The 18,075-nt window shown below is 54.2% G+C and overlaps 1 protein-coding gene across 4 annotated transcripts; it reads right to left on the bottom strand.

The window, feature by feature from the left end:
- Positions 1-423: 423 nt before the first annotated feature.
- Positions 424-16,819, bottom strand: Per1 (period circadian regulator 1). 4 transcript variants are annotated; one of them, XM_042670770.1, is made up of 23 exons: positions 16,743-16,819; positions 10,876-11,295; positions 10,667-10,765; positions 10,418-10,572; positions 10,181-10,302; positions 9,888-10,089; positions 9,684-9,735; positions 9,427-9,569; positions 8,979-9,057; positions 8,797-8,903; positions 8,501-8,654; positions 8,287-8,395; positions 8,065-8,196; positions 7,725-7,830; positions 7,453-7,624; positions 7,233-7,363; positions 6,836-7,015; positions 5,927-6,169; positions 4,590-5,197; positions 3,965-4,151; positions 3,603-3,792; positions 3,188-3,338; positions 424-1,314 (listed from the first exon to the last, which is right to left on the bottom strand). In XM_042670770.1, exons 2-23 carry the CDS (start codon positions 11,148-11,150, stop codon positions 1,018-1,020), a joined length of 3,894 nt encoding a protein of 1,297 aa, XP_042526704.1. In that variant the 5' UTR covers positions 11,151-11,295; positions 16,743-16,819; the 3' UTR covers positions 424-1,017. The 4 variants fall into 4 exon arrangements, with proteins under 4 accessions (XP_042526704.1, XP_042526705.1, XP_042526703.1 ...); XM_042670771.1 differs by lacking the exon at positions 16,743-16,819 and adding an exon at positions 16,466-16,728; XM_042670769.1 differs by lacking the exon at positions 16,743-16,819 and adding an exon at positions 12,780-12,868.
- Positions 16,820-18,075: the final 1,256 nt, after the last annotated feature.

Genomic DNA, 18,075 nt, shown 5'->3' with positions numbered 1-18,075 from the left:
CCACCCTTCCCTTCTCCAAGCTCCGCGGAGGCCAGCTTGACCTTCAATGGGCCCGGGCCTCCTGTGCCTCTGCCACCTGGACTGACTTCATCTGTGGTAATCATGAAGCTAAAAAAGCAGCTAAATACCCTTTGCTAAAACCAGGGCATCATGGGGGTTCAAAGAGCCTTTGCCACCCCGCCCATAACTGGAGCTTGCCAGAACCCTTAGCTGCCTCTCATCGATCCTTCCCAGGACAAACCGGGGAAGGAAACCTGGTGAAAACCGAGTTTAAGTGTAGATTTAGCTGGTTTAGAAAGGCCCTTGCTGGAAAGCCTGTGGACAGGAGAGGACGCGAGGTTTATTTGCAACAGCTCACTACTGCTTTCTTCAGGGCAACTCCCCCTCCTCACCCAAACCCAAAGCTTCATTCCACAAATCCTGTTGGTTTTTGTTTTGTTTTGTATTAAAAATAATAAGACACAATATCAAAAACACAAATGCCATTGGTAGAGGGTAGAGCTGAGAACGCCTGGGTCCCACCTGAGGGGCAGCACCAGGGACTCCATGGTCCACCAACTTCCTCCACCCTGGAGCAGCTAGGGGTTCAAACCCCTGGGTCCTACTTGGGCCCCAAGCTCCCCTCCTCCCATCTGAAGAGGAGGCAGGAGAGAGAGCTGTCTTCCCCAATAAATAAGTGCGGCCCCAAATTTCAGACTGGGACTCAGGCTCAGCTGGGATTTGGAGAGACCACTTCAGCAGCTTGTTAGCAATCTCATCCAGAGAAAGAAAGGACTCCTCACCAGGGCGTAGGTGGCAGTCTTCTGGGCTGGACTGAAAACTTCCACCTTCCTGTTCTCTAAGGGTCTCCAGAGGCAGCCCCTGGATCCTGGGCTGGTGATGGGGGTCCTGCCCCCGACAGTGGGAGAAGCTGGGGAGGTTTTCTATTGGTTGGTCCAGCAACATCTGAGTTCTAGGAATTGCAACATGGGAGAAGGAAGCCTCTCATGGGCAGCTGGAAGTGGCCCTAAATGGAGTCTAGCTAGTGCCATTTTCTGTAGCAGGTAAGGCTGGACTGGGTGAGCTCCCACCTTGCTCTTCCTCCTCCATGGCAGAGTCCTGAGAACTTGAGACCTTGGCCTCAACGTGGGCCTGAGTCTCCTCACTGACCTCACCCTCACCACCACCATCATCATCACCACCACCACCACCACTACCACCACCCTCGCCTCCGCCCTCCTCCATAGGCTCCAGCCCCAGTCCATCCAGCTCAGAGAAGAGTGGTTCATCAGAGTGGCCAGGGTCTTGGGTGCTGCTACCACAGTCCACACAGGCCTGGGAGGGAAAAGGGAGATGAATGTATTAGGCAGGGTCCTCACTGGGAATCTGCCAGCCCACTTCCCACACCCAACTCAACAGTGATCCCCAACAAATTGGCTCTTGCAAATGTACCTAGGGTCCAAGGCTTGAAAAGCCCTAGGACCCTCTACCCAGATCCCCAACTATGTGACGGTCACAGTGTATGTTGGCATAGGATGTGCTGAAAAAAAAAATCTACAAACACTCAGGTGGGGACTAGGAATGTGGCTCAGTGGTAGAGTGCTTGCCTAGCACGCCTGACGCCCCAGGTTTGATTTCTTAGTACCACATAAACAGAAAAAACTGGAAGTGGTGCTGTGCCTCAAGTGGTAGAGTGTTATGTTAGCCTTGAGCCAAAGAAGGTCAGGGACAATGCCCAGGCCCTGAGTTCAAGCCCCGAGACTGGCAAAAAAAAAATCTCAGGTGGCTTAATATTATATAATCCAGATGACTGCATCCTTCAGAATTAATAATCCAAGGATCCAGGCGTTGGTGGCTCACACCTGTAATCGTAGCTACTCAGGAGGCTGAGATCTGAGGATTGGGATTCAAAGCCAGCCCAGGCAGTTTGAAAGTCCATGAGACTTATCTCCAATAAACCACTCAGTCAAATGCAAGTACTGTTGTGGCTCAAGAGGTAGAGCGCTACCTTGAGCTGAAGAGCTCAGGGACAGCACCTAGGCCCAGAGTTCAAGCCCTATGACCAAAAAAATACTAATCATCCAAGGACATTGGGTCAGTTTCTTAGATCTTTTTTCCTTCCTTCCACAAAGCTAGTAGCACTCTATCACTTTAACCATGGTTCTACTCCTGGCTTTTTGGTGATTAATTGGAGATAAAAGTCTCATTAACTTTCCTGCCCATGTCTTCAAACAGTGAGCCTCCTAAGTAGTTAGGATTACAGGCATGACCCATTAGCACCTGGTTAGTTTTTAGCTGCTCCTTTTTTTTTTTTTGGGGGGGGGGGGGTTCCGGTCATGGGGCCTGAACTCTGGGCCTGGGCATTGTCCCTCGGCTCTTCAGCAAGACTAGCGCTCTACCACTTGAGCCACAGTGCCACTTCTGGCTTTTTTTCTTTTTTGCTTATGTGGTGCTGAGGAATCGAACCCAGGGCCTCAGGCATGCAAGGCAAGCGCTCTACCACTGAGCCACCTTCCCAGCCCCCACAGCTGCTCCTTTTGTGTATGTCCTGGTCCTGGGGCTTGATCTGAAGGCCCCGAATGCTATCCCTGAGCTTTACTGCTCAAAGCTTAGCACTCTACCACTTGAGCCACCGCTTCACCTCTGGTTTTTTGGGTGTCTAATTGGAGGTAAACATCCCATTTCTTTCTGAGGCTGGCTTTGAACTTTGAGCCTCAGATCTCAGCCTTCTAAGTAGGATTACAGGTGTGAGCCACTAGCAGCCTGCACTTTAGTTTCTACCTCTTGAATTGGTTTGGTTTTTCTCTTCTGTTTGCTTGTTTTTGTTGGCTGTGGGGCTTGAACAGCCTTGGCGCTGTCCCTGAGCTCTTCAGCTGAAGGCAAGTGCTCTACCACTTGAGCCACAGTGCTTCTTCCTCTACTTCCAGTTTTGTGGTGGTTTATTTATTGGAGGTAAGAGTCTCACGGGCTTTCCTGCCCCAGCTGGCTTTGAACTGTGATCCTCAGACCTCAGCCTCCTGAGTAGCTGGGATTACAGGCCTAAACCACCAGCACCCAGCTTATGTTTGTTTTTTAAACTATCTTTTTTTGTCTTTTTTTTTTGGTACTGGGGATCGAACCCAGGACAATGCACTTTTGCCACTGAGCTCCATCCCAGCCCTTATCTTTGTTCAACTTCAGTTTTTTCTTTGTCTCAGAATTCTCTTACCATCACATCAAGAGCTCGAGGCAGCTGGCCTTTCCGAACCCAGGAATGCACAGCACCCAGCTCCCGCCGCTGGTCCTCTGAGAACCGAGGCTGCTGCTTCTGCATAGCCCGAAGTCGCTCCCGGTCCTGCTTCAGCACAGAGGCCATGTCCCTGTGTGGGGAAGGTAGAAGCTGGGACCCAGAGCCACAATCCATGGGTAGGCGTCCCTCTCTCAGAGCTCCTCTGCCTTCTGCTCCATTTCTGAACCCAGGAGGCAACCAAGACCAGGATATCTGGTCTCCTCCTAGGAGGAATTACTCATGGGGCTCCTAGGGACAGGGGATAGGAAGGGTACCCCTAGGTCAGAGCCAGCCCTAAGGGTTGGCCCAGCTAATTAGCTGGGCAGTGAAGATAGGGGCCTCTGTGGCTGCTCACCTGGAGGGTACCTGGTAGGTCATCATGACACGCTGGTCAGCATTGGCCATGAGCAGCCAGATGGGATCCTGGAGCACATACTTAATGACCTGGTCTCCAGGCTCAGCCCTCGCCTGAGCAGCCCCAGCCTCAGCCTCTGAAGAGTCAATGCTGCCGAAGTACTTGCTTGTATGGCTGCTCTGACTGCTGCCTGTGAGATGGGAACAAGCCAATGGAACCAAGCCAGATAGCCAGCCTCAGGGTCACCAGGCCACACATCTAGGCCATAGGCCTTAACTGGCTAACTGGCTATGCCAAGATAGATGGGGCCTGGCTTCCAATCTCCATTATACCCAGGGAAGGTCTGGAGGGTAGGCACTCACGCGTGAGGCTGGCGGAGGTGCTACCCCCTTCCTGGGAGCCAGAACCAGACCCAGAGCCCAAGCCAGAGCCCAGGGAGCCTGAGGCTGCAGATCCTGTGCCAGATCGGGAGTCCTCTTGCAGCAGCAGCTCTAGCAGGTCACTAGAGCCAGACAGCGCATCCTGATTGGAGAACTCAGTTGCCTCCGCCTAAAGGAAGAGAGGAGAGGGGAACAGAGAGGATCTAAGGGCTCAGCTTTCCTTCAACTGCTTCTGCCAGGGTTTAGGGCAGGGGACACACCCAACCCAAGAGGTCTCAGGCTTCCCACTCCATAACAGGGAGCCAGGCTGAGAGGAGAGAGCTGAGGAGAGGGGAATGAGTGATGCCGGACCCTTTCCAAGTGGCAGATGCGCTCTCAGAAGTTACAAGGATGTCCTCGCCACCTGTCAGACAGACAGGACAGTCCCTTCACAGAGGAGGTAGTTGATTTCTGTCTCATTTAGAAATTCAGCTGGGGGCGGGGGAGGGAGGTCTCCCACCCATGACACCATCTCTAGGAGGCTGTGACATCAGCCTGGGAGAAACCAGTGGAGGAACATCACCAGGCAGGGGGGCTAGCTGTGGGACACAGGGAGGTCAGTGCTCACCAGTCTGGCCTCTGGCTCAGCGGCCTCCTCACTGGGAGGGGGGGCCCCAGCACTGCTCCCCGGGCCTGCTGCAGCAGCAGCCCCCTCCATGCGTGGAGGCTCCTCAAGCTGCAGCAGGTTGAGCTGGAGTGGGGAGCTGCATCTTGAGTTGAACAGTGGGGAGTCTGGGCGGTGCACGGGACTGGGGGGGAGTGGAGGCAGAGATGGGGAAGGCGAGTGGGAAGCGGGAGTAGGAGGCCCCTCAACAGGGATCTGGGGGACCCCATAGGGATAGCTGGGTGGGGTGGGAAATAGGTAGTTAGGGAGTACCAAGGCTACCACGGGGGTCACAAGTGGGGAAGGGAAAGCAGTCGGGGACACAGAGTTGGGGACAGAGAGAGGTTGAGAGCCTCCTCGAGGAGAGAACACTGGGAGAGGGTAGGGCTGGACCACTGCTGGGAAGGGAGTAGAGGCTGGTGGAGGGGGCCAGGAGCCAGAAGGGGGCACAGATGAGGGGTGGGAGACACAGCAGGGGGCTTCGGCCCGGGGAATCTGGTGGTGGCGTGAGCGCTTGGCTTTGGATCGGCAGTGGTGTCGGCGGCCAGGGGGTGCAGGGCCATGGTGGCAGCCTGTAGAGAAAGACCAGGGTTAGGAAGGGCCCCTGCCTGACAGAGTTCATGCCTCTGCCACCCCCACTGCCCTAACACTCTTGACAGAGAACAGGCATCAAGGCCCAGACAGAGCTTCTCAGCTTGCCCAGAACAGAGGTGACATGGGAGGTTGGGGCACCTTCAGGGAAGAATCACAGGAGCCAGGGACATGGGGGTTTATTGAGAAAGGAGCCAGAAAATGGCAAGGTTACATTAGGGTCAAGCTGATGGTGTGCAAGAGGCGGGGGTGTGCTGGGATGGAAAGTGGCAGGAAGAGTTCATGGGCGAACGGGCAGGTGGCTTCAGTCCATTTGCCAAACTCCCGCAGGCGCTGCCAGCCTGGGTACTCCTTTTGCCAGTCGAGACCATGCTCCGCCTAGCTTCCAATGAAGTGAAGAGGTGGGCGAGAATGCCCACGCCTGAGTCCTGAGTCCTGCAGCCATCTGCACGGAGCCTCCCTCAGGCACCTTCCATCTGCCCTTGAAGCCTAACTCCATTCACCATTCGTGAGACAGGCTCCTAGATGGGTGTACTTTCTACCCCTGCCCCCAGGCTAGGCCTGAAATAGCTTACCTGGAACACAGCCCCTCCACCCTCTGTCTCAGAACCAGCTCCCCCAGGCTTTCTGAACATCTCCCTTAAGGCCCTCCCCCGACAGTTGGCCTTAGACTAGGCAGAAGGCAGCTCAAGGAAGCCCCAGATGGCTACCTCGCTCCCCAGGGGCTGAGGGGGCTACAGAAGAGCTGTCAAGCCCACGAAGCCTGCCGAGGTCTCGGAATCGGCTGAGAAAGGCTTGCTCCTCCTTCTGTGTGTGCAGGGACAGCACAGCCTTCGTCAGGCCCACTGGGCGGTAGGCATCCGGGGCTGGGTCAGGGGCTACTGTGGGGCTGGGGGCCGGGCTGGGGGCTGGTCCTGTGGCTAGGCTAGGCAGGTCTTCCATCATGACAATGTCTGAGAAAGGTAGAGAGAGAAAAGGTCATCAGAATATTTCAGGGGTCAACATACCCACACCACACCCTCCCTTGTCTAATACCCTAGCTTAACCCTGGCCTCTGCCCCACCTCCAAACTTGGGCCTCCACTGGAAGGTCAGGCTACTTCCTCAGTTAGAGGAAGGGGGTTGACCCTGGACCTTCTTCCTCAACATGCTAAGCTGTCCCAAGGGGACAGAGGATACACAATTCCCCTCTAGTGGCCATTACTCTGTGAAGAACCCTTGGGGATGACCCCTTCAAAAGTTCTCTTTTAAGGGAATCCCACCCCTTATTCTTCCTTCACACGTTTTAGAAGCCAATAACCAAAGGGTTTTTTTTTTAGGGGTCTTCTAAGATCCCTTGCCTCATACCCTCTGTGGTCAGCACCTCAAGCTTGAAACCCTCTATGCCACAGACTTTATGTTTCAAGTAAGAGTGAAAATATAGGAAGCAGAATGGGGGAGAAACCCCCCTGCAAAAGTTGGGAAGATAAGCTAAAGCAGAAGCCAAGGAACAGTCAGCTAAAAGGGCAGGCCTTCTCTCCATTAGGGACAGGAGGGGGAGGGGAAAGGTAGGCAAGAAGAAGATTTGGCTGAAGGACCAAGTGGGGCCCAGACATTGCCCACCTCACTCCATGCCCATACCCGACTCCGGGGGCTTCTTGTCTCCTACATGCACGATGGTGGAGCTGAAGCTACACTGACTGGTGACGGACACCACACTCTCCGCCTTATTGGCCAGAGTGAGCGGACTCAGGGTGCCTCCCACCACTGGCTCCTTCCGAGGAGTGGCCCCCTCCCCAGACAGCACTGCCGACGAAGGATCTGTGCGGAGAGATGGCACTGGTTACTGCCCTTACCCCACTGGGAATTTAGGAGAAGGGATCCCGGGGAGGAAGGGAAAGATTGACTGTAGGGAAGAGCCTGGAGATCAGGAGGCAGGGGAGGGCAGAGCAAGGTGGGGACCCCAAGGCAGAAGTATAGAGAGACCCACGGCTGTTAGGACAGGGTGATAGGAACTGGGCATGCACTGCATCTTTACCTTTCTTGGCCCCCACAGGGACTGGACCTGTCCTCTGCTTGTCATCATCAGACGCAGAGGAGGCAGTGTAGGAGGAAGAGGAGGCACATTTACGCTTGGTCGTGCTGGGGATGTTGCAGCTTTCCAGGTACCTGGAGATGGATGGAACAGAAGGTATAAAGGCAGGGCTTGGAGCAGGGCAGAAGCAGGGCTAGGGGAGAAGATGCCAGGCAGGGCTTACCTGAGGATGCTGTCCAGGCAGTTGATCTGCTGGTAGGAACAGCTGGAGGCTTCTTTCCTCTCGGCCTCCTCAGGGGCTAAGGCAAGCGAGGCCTGGATGGGAGCAGGCGCTGCTTCCAGCTCTGGGTCAGGAGACTGGCATGGAAGGGCCTTGGCCTTGAATATGTTTGGAGCTGGGTCAGAGAGAGGAAAAGCTACATTGGTTGGGGGGTACAGGACAGGAGATTCTTGGGTCTAGCTCTTTCAACCCCACACATAGCACCGTCAACTCACCAGGGAGGCGAGGCCGGGGTGGAGGCCGGGCCCGGGACTCAATGAAGAGCTGCTGTCCCTGGTGTTTCACCAGATGGACATCCTTACAGATCTGCTGGAAAGTTACCTAGGAAACGCAAAAGAGCAGTGAGTAAGGGCTGTGGTGCCTGGCCAGCGACAGGAGCCAGGGCATAGTAATAACAACAACAACAACAACAAAAAGTACCAGTAAAGAGCTCTGGGGGGGAGGGCAGGAAAAGCCAAGGAGGAAAAGGAAAGGGAATAAGGCAAAGCTCTGGAAGTGGCCATACTGATTCCCAGGAGGCTAAGGGAGGAGCAATGAGAGCAGTGTACTACTCACTGGAGCAGGAGGCCCAGGCCCCTCGGCATCACCCCCATTGCTATCACTGGAGGAGCCAGGGCTGTGGAGAGGGCCTGGGGATGTCATAGGGCCAACACCACAGAGCCCTGTGGGGCTGGAGCTGTGAACAGGCTGGGGCAGGGAAAGGCACAGGTTAAACACCTATATCCTGTTTCCCACTGCCTTCTCTGCCTCCCAAACCTCTCTCTCCTCAACTCTTACCTGCAATAGCAGACGATGGATCTGCTCTGAGAGCTCCTGGATATCAGAGTCCAGGGACAGAGCTGGGCTGGGGGCCGGGGGAGTGAATACATCCTCATTCAGGGGTGCACTGAAGGGTGAGGAACAGTGAGTGAGTCCAATCCTGTCCTTAGTCCTGCCCCATCCCATAGTATCAATACTCATAATGCCAATTTAGGGGAAACTACCTACTTACGTGCGAACTTTGTGGCGGCCCAATACAAAAGCCACCTTACGGCTCCAAGGGTGCACAAAGCCAGCCCAACTGGTGTCCATGGTGACATATTCTCCATTACGGGCACAGAAGCGAATGGGGGAGTGGTCAAAGGGCTGCCCAGCCAGCTGTAGAACTGATGAAAGCAGGAAAAGGAGGTGAGGTGAGGGCTGCCCATAGAAATCCAGTAGACCAAACCACCAAGAAACAGCTCATAAGAACATGGAGGAAGCCCCAGGGACAGCCAGGAGGTAGAGCAGGATGAGAGAGAAACTCACTCTTCTTGTGGATGGCCAGCATGAGGGGTCGGTCCTCAGGATGGAGGAACAGGAGCACTGGGGCCCCCAGGAGGTCCTGGGGCAGGTAGCCCAGCAGTGGGGCAGCCCTGCCACAGGAAGAGGTGTCAGAGTGGACTTGGGCTCATCCCTGGCCACCCCTTTCCTCCAGATCCTGACCTCACCTTTCATCCACATCCTGGAAGAGGCAGCTGGGTGTGTGCCTTGTGGTGAAGATCCTCTTATCAGGTGGGATCCGGGGAGCTGTAGCATAAAATATGGGCTGTTATGCTTCATCCAGAATGGTCTAGTGCCTTAGATCTCCTCCTTGCCTGATACCAAGGGTGCCTGGCAATCATCTCCCCAGCTCAGCTCTGATCCCTACAGCCCAAAAACACGACTTGGGTCTTTCATGCCAGTAGCAACACTGAAAATGACCAAGATCTTCTCCAGATCACTCCTGATTCTGGATTCTTACGTGACCTGACTGACCTTTAAGATGGGCTTGAAACTCATCTGTAAAATACTCTTCTTGTTCCAAATTCCTAAGGGCCCAGATGGTTCCTCCCAGCAGACTTAAGAAGAAAATCCTCCCTCTCCCCACATTTCAGACCAGCTTTGGGTCCTACCCACCTTCATAACCCGAGTGGATGCGCTCTGCAATGAGCAGGCAGCATGGCTGCGCAGGGGCCCCGTCTGAGACCCGAATCTTGGTCACGTATGGAGTTAGGCGGAATGGCTGATACCGAGGCCCTGGATCCCGATCAGGACCACCTCTGTCAAGGGAGAGCAGAAACTTAGGAACTTTCAGTAGAATCACACCTCAGCATCAAGGTCATTCACACAACCGAGATAAGAGGGACATGCCAGTTCCTGCTTTCTCTACCTACCTGATACGGCAAAAGACAGACTTCTCCTGGGTAAAGTCCTTGAGGCCCGAACCTAGTATAAATTAGGAAGACAGTGAGTATAACCTCTCACCCCTTCCCTAGGCTAAGAAGAACCCAGCAAGGAAAAGCTTGAGTCCTAGTCTCTCAAAGCAGATGCTTCCTAGAGATGCTCATCCCTTCCCCACAAACAACTGGGCACCTCACCTGCAGAGGCCCCAGCACCCCAGGTGGGCAGACGAGATGGGGAAGTGGAGCCGTAGAAGACACCCACATCCTGGGGAGCCAGGAGCTCCGAGAAGCGGGCACCTCGGAACACGTCCCGCTTGCAACGCAGCAGGACACCTGCCTGCTCTGAAATGTAGACGATTCGGCCAGTCAGGAAGGAGACAGCCACAGAGAAGGTATCCTAGCAGAAGAACAAGAGAAGATTCAGAGCTGGGGAGGGAGGGGATCCAGATGAGGCTGTACTGGAGTGGAGGGCCTAGGTTGCAGCATACCTGGTTGCGAAGTGTGTATTCAGATGTGATGTGTTCCAGCTCCTCCAATGTGTAGGTGGACATGTCCATGGCACAAGGCTCACTTTCTTCGAGGCTCCACTGCTGGTAGTACTCCTGGTTAGCTACAGAGTGAAAAGCATGTGTGAAGAATTCAATAAGGAAGCTGACCCCCCCCCACACACACACACACAATGGCCAAGACCATGGCTACCTCCCCAGACCAGAAGCATCACTGACCCTGCACCTGCTTGACACAGGCTAGTGCATACTGTAGAGTGGCCAGGGTCCCAGAGCGGCCCTTGCCCCGACGCTCAGGTGGCAGCCTAAGCTTGAGCTCCCGAAGTGCAGTCATGAGTTCCTTCTGGGTTCTTGCTCTGGCTGACTGTTCACTACTACAGAGCCCACAAGAAAACAAGGGGTAAAGGTATTAGCTCCAGACTGCTACCCACAGCAAGAGATCTCTCCTACAGTCTTTACCCCACTCACCTGCAGCCACTGGTAGATGGGTTGTCCTGCTCAGAGCTGGCACTCAGGAGGCTATAGGCAATGGAACTACTAGGTGGGGATGGGCTCTGAGAGTTTGTGCTAGAGAAAAAGGCAACAACTCAAGATGAGAGGCAGGTGAGCGGCAGAATGGACTAGCTCAAACTTACCCAGTCTCATTCCCAAACCCTGAAGGGGACAGACAGACACACCTCTTGCTGCTCTCAGTGGTCTCCAGCAGGGCCGAATCCTTGCCATTTCCAGAGGAGGAGCTATGTGAGCTCCGTTGAGATGCACCTCTGGACTCGTGCCCATTGGACTCATTGCCGCTTGAGCCATTGCTGTTAGCATCGGTATCGTCAGCCAGGCTGGGGCCTGGGCAGGGCCGATGCTGTGGGGGTCCAGGGGATGGGACTCCTCCAGAACAAAAAGATTCTTCGGGCCTAGGGTTTCCTCCCCCATCAGCCCCTTCCAGGGGGCCACTCATAACTGGGCCATGGGGAGGAGGACAAGAGGAGAACAGAGAGGGTGGAGAAGCCACCACGGATGCACAAGGGGGCCTTGAGGCTTGATGGAGGGAGTAAAATGGAGATCTGTCGCTGGGAGTTGAAAAGTGCGATCACAGCAAGTACCTGGAGTGAAGAGACCAGGAAAAAGGGGCTTGGAGAAAGTCCCACAGCACCTGCTGGCTTTATTCAGACCCTTTGCTGCCTGATTCTCACTCCTAGAACCCAGGTGTAAGGCTCGAAATCGGAAGCCAGGTAAGTTTTGTTTTCTGTCTCCGCAGGTGTGCCGCGGTGGGGAAGGGACCTCTCTCGGGCTGGTCCCTACATCCCCTGCCGGCACGCAGTAGGTAAATGGAACCTGGGTAGGAGGCTTGAACTACTGGCTGTGGGCAAAGCCTGGAGGTTTCCCATCCTCGGGTTCTGCATCAGACCTTGGGACTAGCCCTGGGACTCCGAGGCCGCGGCGCAGAGGGTGCGAGCCCATAACCTCCTATATTTAGGCTTCCGGGCTAAATTTATCCGGGGGCGGCACCACCCCCGCTGCACATGCGCACCGCTGTGCGCGGCCCACCACGCGCTTCCGCCGCCGCCGCTGCTGTGGTCGCCAGGGAAACCGACGTCAGCCGCTGAGCTCAGCGGTTGCTGGAGGGACCACTGGAGGGTGGGAGGGGCGACCCCGCTCCGATTCCACCGCGGAAGTGGGGGAACAACCCACTCCCACGCTGGCGGGCACGACCGGGGGTCGCCCACTCTTCACATTCGCCCAGGTCCCAGGCAGCTCTGTGAAGAGGAACAACCTATAGGGAATTCCAAGGGCTGCTCCTGGCCTCCCTGGGGCGAAACAATCGTGCACCCCCCCCCACACACACACTCAGGCTCTCCCCGGGACGCTGCCATTCAGGTCAAGACGACACAGCCTTTCTTTCTCTGGCCTGTCACCCGCCCAACCACGGGGAGCCGAAGCAGGCACCTGCCACACAGTCAAGAACCCAGACACGCTCTCCTCACCCCCTACTTTGCTAGCCGCCTCCCATCCGATCCCCGAAACCCGAAGACTTGGGCAGGGAACAATCACCAGCAGTTTTTTCCCCTACTACCCGTCCAACCACACCCCCATCCCCTAGCATTTTTCTGAGTGCCAGAAGAAAAGGCTGTGGCCAACAGTGGGAACTAGCGCCTGGAACGGGATGTTCCAGCCCGAAGCGGGCTGACATCACGGCCCGGCGCGGGGCCAGGGACTGGAGGGGGATGGTGTGGAACGCCGAGAGCCTTAAAGGATCCTATCCTGGGGAAAACCCGAGAGCCTCCGAGTGATGAGCATGGAGGTGGGAGTAAGACATGCCCGCTTAGGGTCTGTCGTACGACCAGGATGTCCAAAACTGGAGGTAGGGGCCATATGAGCGGATCGGGAGTGAGGACACCCGGTGCAGGATTGCAAGGACCCCCTAGGTCCCGGGAGGCAGGGAAGGGATAGACCGTGACAAAGAAGGCGGTAAAATTATTGTGCTATGTAAGCACCTGGGCTGAAAGTGGCCCATCAGGTTGAAAGTGGAGGTGGCCCCGCTCAGGGACAGAAACCAGGCCTCAGAGTAGCTGTGAAGGATGCCTACCTGGTGCTGTTCGAGCGCCCTCCAGCCGCCTGCCCGCTGCCGTTCCAGCCCGCAACCGAGTAGGAGCTCCGCGAGGCGGGGAGGCGGGTTGCATAATGCCAGGCACTGCCCCTCATTGGCCTCCTGCCCGCTGAGCCACAGGCCCCGCCCCCAATCGGCTGGGGAGCTTGTCCCGGCGCCTGATTGGCTACAGGCCCCCACTGAGGTCAGGGCTGTGTCACACACACAGGCGCACGTGGACCTGGGTGCTGGCGCTGGACGGAAGGGCTTCAGACACTGCCCAGCGAATGGGTGCAGGATGCCTTGCATAGTGCATAATAAAGAGGAAATGAAGGGAGGGGAGCTGCCCCTCTTCAGGCCACAATGGGTGTTTAAGAAATAGACGTCTAAGCGCTGGGTTCAGAACTGACCAGCTTAGAGGAACTAGACACTTCAGGCTTGACCAGATAGGAAAAGGAACATAGATCCTGAGAGCTGAATCAAGCTGGATGAAATGGCTGCCCTCTGACAGAGACAGAAACCTGGCTTGGCGTTTCCTAGGTTCTTCCCAGCCTTGTCATCAAATACAGTCCCTTCCTCTAGTACTTCAAATCTCGGTAGGAGAGTAATTCACAGTCCACGTGTGATTGAAAAGAAAAAGTGTTGGGAGGATGAAGACAATGGAAACGGCAGCCAGAGCTACTGGAGATTGTCACGCAAAACAACAGTAGGTGCTTCAATGGCCAATCAGAGAAAAGGGCTCTAAGCAGCCAACTTGGTGGCTAGTGTTTCTTCTCTCTAGAAGATCTGGCCACCCACTATTGGGGGTGCGGGGGCTGGCAAAGATAGGGAATAGGAAGCCAGGCTACATAGGGAGGAAGTGGGGGCAGAGAAAAGAGGCCAGCTGGGGCCCTATACAGAAAATGGTATGAGAAGTGCTTCATAGGCTCATTATTTGGAACCCAACGAGCCCAGAAACCATCTCATCTGTCTCACCTACTTTACATTCACCAGACAGGATCTGACACATGGTCCGTGATTATAAGCAAATAGTTTTGTTTCTAACAATAATAGGTATGGAAAAGGAGCTTCAGGGGTGAATAGAAAGCTACATTTTAAGGAAGAAAAAGCAGAGCACTGACAGAAGATGAGGAGGAAGAGGAAGAAGAAGAGCTTGACTAGGGAGAATAAGGTGCCAATCTAGGCCCAGAAGAGCTGAAGTGACAAGTCCTTCCATCTAGGACTACATGAGTAGTTCTTTCGGGGGCTCACAGGAAACGTGGGTAGCAAGCCAAGAGGCCCTCAAACAGCTGCCGACTTAATCAGCTGTAAGTGCACGCCCCTCGCTGTCACGTGGCCTAAACCTTCTTCAACAATGGCGTTTCCCACGGGGTTGGGGGGGGGGGGAAGCTCCGAGAAAAGCTGGGACACAGGGACATTATAAAATAACCCAGAAAAACCAACTCCGGAAAACAAAGGAGTAGTCAAGATTCTCAGCCTCTCCTTGAAAATATTTCCCCCGTCCAGCTCCCATACTGTGGCCCAGTCCTCCTGGATTTTTAAAAATCCTCTTCTCTGGAAACAGTTTTTCTCCCTCCCCACCTCTCCTCAGGGATTTCGATGTGATCTCCTCTGACCCAGGCACTCCTAGCTCGCCCATTTCCACCTCCATATCTGTCTTTTGCATAGACAAAAGGTTTCGGCGCTCCAGCAGCCCCCACCTGCTCCCAAGGCCCCAGTTATCCTGTCTCACGGTCCCCACAGTAACCAGGTTCTGCTGCCGTCAATGGAGGCGAGAGGGGGCGGGAGACAGCGGTGACGTCAAAGCGGAGGAAGAAGGCGGGGCGAGGCAGCCGGGGAATGTGGGGCAGGGAGGCTGGAGAGGCAGCGGTTTGGGAGCTGGCCAGCCCCAGAGGGCGGCGGCCAGCGCACTTGGGAACATCGTGTTCTCTTGGCTGGTGGCCCAGGACATGCACTCAGTTTAGGCGCCTCCCCCCACCCAACGACCGCCGTCCAGTCCCAAAGCCAGGGATTCCTGGAGAGAGGGTTAGAAGCAAGGGGTCTCACCTCTCCCACCTCAACGTCTGGTTCTCTGTTTGGTACTCAAAGCTGCCCACCCTTGGACTTGTCCCTACAGCTCCTGGCACTAGCTTTCCCTCCGCTAAACTGTACACAGCTGTTGGCCCAGTACAGATAAATTCTGCGAGGGAACACAAGCACCTTTGCTCCTACCCTGAGGCCTCCTTCAGTGCCTGAATCTCCGGTTGCTATAACAACAAAGGGAGGAAAGAAAGGAGGGAGGGAGCAGGGACAGGGAGGAGAATGGGTCTAGGATGAAGAAATCAAACTGGGACAGAGCAAGTAGCCCAGTCTGGAGCTGAGATCCTGAGAGAGAGATAGAGGGGGAGGAGTGGAGGAATTTGTGCTGCTGCCTGAAGACCAAAAGAATCAGGAAGAGGGAAACAGCCATCAAAACTTGCAGAAAAATCTAAGAATGTGAAACTAATTCCCAAATACAACATCCACATAAATTACGCTGTCACTGCTGTTTTGTCACCCTATTACTAATTTTTAAAAAAATGATCCAGGCATTGTGCTGAACACTTTACATATATTACACATAATTTTATTGAATTCCCAGAACAACCCTGTGAGCTGGATGTTATTACTCCCATTTTACAGCAGACAACTAGGGCTCAATGGTTACTTAAAATCACAATTGTCGGTCTTGTAACATATTCTCAGCCCCCTAACAAATGGAGTCCAGGTTTCAAATCTGAGTTATAATGATGGCTTGTTATTCTGGCTTCTCCCCCTCAGTAACCTTCCCTCAACTAGCTTCTAAGTTGTATTCCAGCACTGACAAACTTGGACCTTTCAAACATTTGTAACACAGAGTCCATCCAACTCTTCTCCTTTGGGCTTGCTCTCAAGACATAGTTTGTACTTCTTACACATTTATCTTTAGAACTCATTTTCTCCATGCTCCAAAACTCCTTGAAATCACCGTAGAAACTCTCAGCCCCAACCATTTTGTAGGAACCTAAATCCCTCACTCTTCCACTTTTTTTTTTTTTTGGGTCCGGTCGTGGGGCCTGAACTCTGGGCCTGGGCGCTGTCCCTCAGCTCTTCAGCTCAAGGCTAGCGCTCTACCACTTGAGCCACAGCGCCACTTCCGGCTTTTTTTTCTTTTTGCTTATGTGGTGCTGAGGAATCGAACCCAGGGCCTTGAGCATGCAAGGCAAGCGCTCTACCACTGAGCCACCTTCCCAGCCCCTCACTCTTCCACTTTTAAGTGGCCTTGTTCCAGGCTGCTTTACCACAAGCCTGTTTGTTTATAGACACCGGAGCATCTCTTCTGTGCCTCCTCACCTCTACTGGCTCAAGAAGACTGCAAATCTGCACAAACCCCTATTCCCTCACAGAACTCAACAACTGCCACCTCATCTGTTTCTCAAAGAAGGTTCTGAAGCCCAAATCCTACCCTTTGCCTATGGGAGACACGCATAGCTGCTGTAAGATTAGCTCTGGGTCACATATGTCAGCACACTACCCTTTCTCAAAGCACTATCGTAACCCTTCTTACCTGTCTACCTACCCTATTAAGGCCTCTCTCAGCCTCAGACTTAAGGCGCCTTCAGCCACACATTATAACATCCCCCCCACACACACACACACACAAGCTCTCAAGGGTTCCACCCCTGTACCTCCTTAGGAGCAGGGGCTTCATTCGGTTCATTCAGCATTCTAAGCACTCCCTGCTTGGCAGTTGGGTCCAGACATCCTAGAGCCGTGCGGGAATCTAATGTCGTTAACTCCCACTCTAGGGCTCTGAATTCGCGGTCCCGATTTTCCACACCCATAACTGAGACTCGGTTGAAGGAGATCACATATTTGCATAATCCCACCCCTCATACCATTAACACCGCTTCTGGCCAAGTACTCTTATCGAGCACCCCTTACCTCCCTACCCCAGGCACTCACCGATCGGAGCGCACACAGGAGCCGAATTTCTTCACAACTGGGACGTACAGTAGCTACACCACAGGCTTCTCCAGCCCGCCCACCGCCAGGGATGCCACGCCCCCCAATGCTTATTGGTTTAGAGGAGCTATCCCATGCACCGCGCCGCGTGCAGCCGATCCGCCCCAGTAAAGCCTCTATTGGCAACACTTTCCGCCATCATCTTTTCATTGGCCAGTTCCACAACTGTTAGTGATAGATACACGTGAGGGAGGGGCCGCCCCAGCGCGTTGATTGGAAGTCTAAACGGAAGCCACTCCCCCACCCACTCTCTAAGTTACTATTGGCTGTGGAAACAACCCCGACCTGCCTAGGTCGGTGACGCACGTGCCGGTCCTGCCCTCTAAACTTTCTGATAGGCTGAGAGGTCCCGGAGATGTTCGGGACACGTGCAGGCGGCCTCACGCGGCAACTTGTTTACCCAGAAGCTGGGGATTTTCCTTGACGACACTTACCCAAGATTGCTGAGTCTGCGCAGGCGCATTGAGAGCGCGACTTGTGCGCAGGCGCAGATGTAAGAAGCGGTGGCGTAGGTGGGGACACTAACTAGAAAACCAGGCGTGACAAGTGTGCTCCTGTGGGCGCCCTGCGTTTACGACGATTCCCCAAAGCTGTACGGCGAAGCACTTGGGTGAAATGGTCTTTAGAGCTCAGCGCCTGACCAAGATGAAGGCGGTAAACACTACAGTCTCCTCGTGATTGTCACTTGAGGGCCAGTCCAGGCGAAAGTTTCTTGCAAACCTCAAGAAGGCCTGATCGCTTACTATCCACCCCCTCACAAGTAAGACTGAGATCCCGAGAGATTACATAATATTAAATTAACATGATAGTCAATAATGGGGCTAAAACTTAAACCCAGGTCCCAGACACCAAAAGTATGTCCTAGGACCTGTGGAAACCCAATATATACAAGGGATTCAGGAGATAAAGCACATGTCCCCAGCATACAGTAAGTCCTCTATAAATGTGGAAATTACTGTAGACTATACCCAATTATAAGATCACCTGGCCGGGCATCGGTGGCTCACGCCTGTAATCCTAGCTACTCAGGAGGCTGAGATCTGAGGATTGATGTTAAAAGCCAGCCCAGGCAGGAAAGTCTCTTATCTCCAATAAACCACTCTGAAAACCAGAAGTGGTGCTGTGGCTCAAGTGGTAGAGCACTCACCTTGAGCTGAAGAGCTGAAGGACAGCACCTAGGCCCCATGACCAACAAACAAACAAAAAGTCACCTAGGCTCCTTAGATCCTCTGAATTAGACTCTCCAAAAAAAGAGGCCAATAAATCTATTTTA

Source organism: Dipodomys spectabilis, unplaced genomic scaffold (genome assembly GCF_019054845.1).
Source record: "Dipodomys spectabilis isolate Male_0828 unplaced genomic scaffold, ASM1905484v1 ptg000576l, whole genome shotgun sequence".
NCBI classification, from domain to species: Eukaryota; Metazoa; Chordata; class Mammalia; order Rodentia; family Heteromyidae; genus Dipodomys; species Dipodomys spectabilis.
This window is presented reverse-complemented; position numbering and strand designations above follow the sequence as displayed.

What these genes read in the sequence shown, in the direction of transcription:
- Per1 (XM_042670770.1), bottom strand. Translation starts at nt 11,150, where the DNA reads ATGAGTGGCCCCCTGGAAGGGGCTGATGGGGGAGGAAACCCTAGGCCC. An exon ending in ACCTACCAGGTACCCTCCAG is followed by an intron (nt 3,339 to 3,602) that starts GTGAGCAGCCAC and finishes TTCCCCACACAG; the next exon opens with GGACATGGCCTCTGTGCTGA. An exon ending in CTCGAGCTCTTGATGTGATG is followed by an intron (nt 1,315 to 3,187) that starts GTAAGAGAATTC and finishes TTTCCCTCCCAG; the next exon opens with GCCTGTGTGGACTGTGGTAG.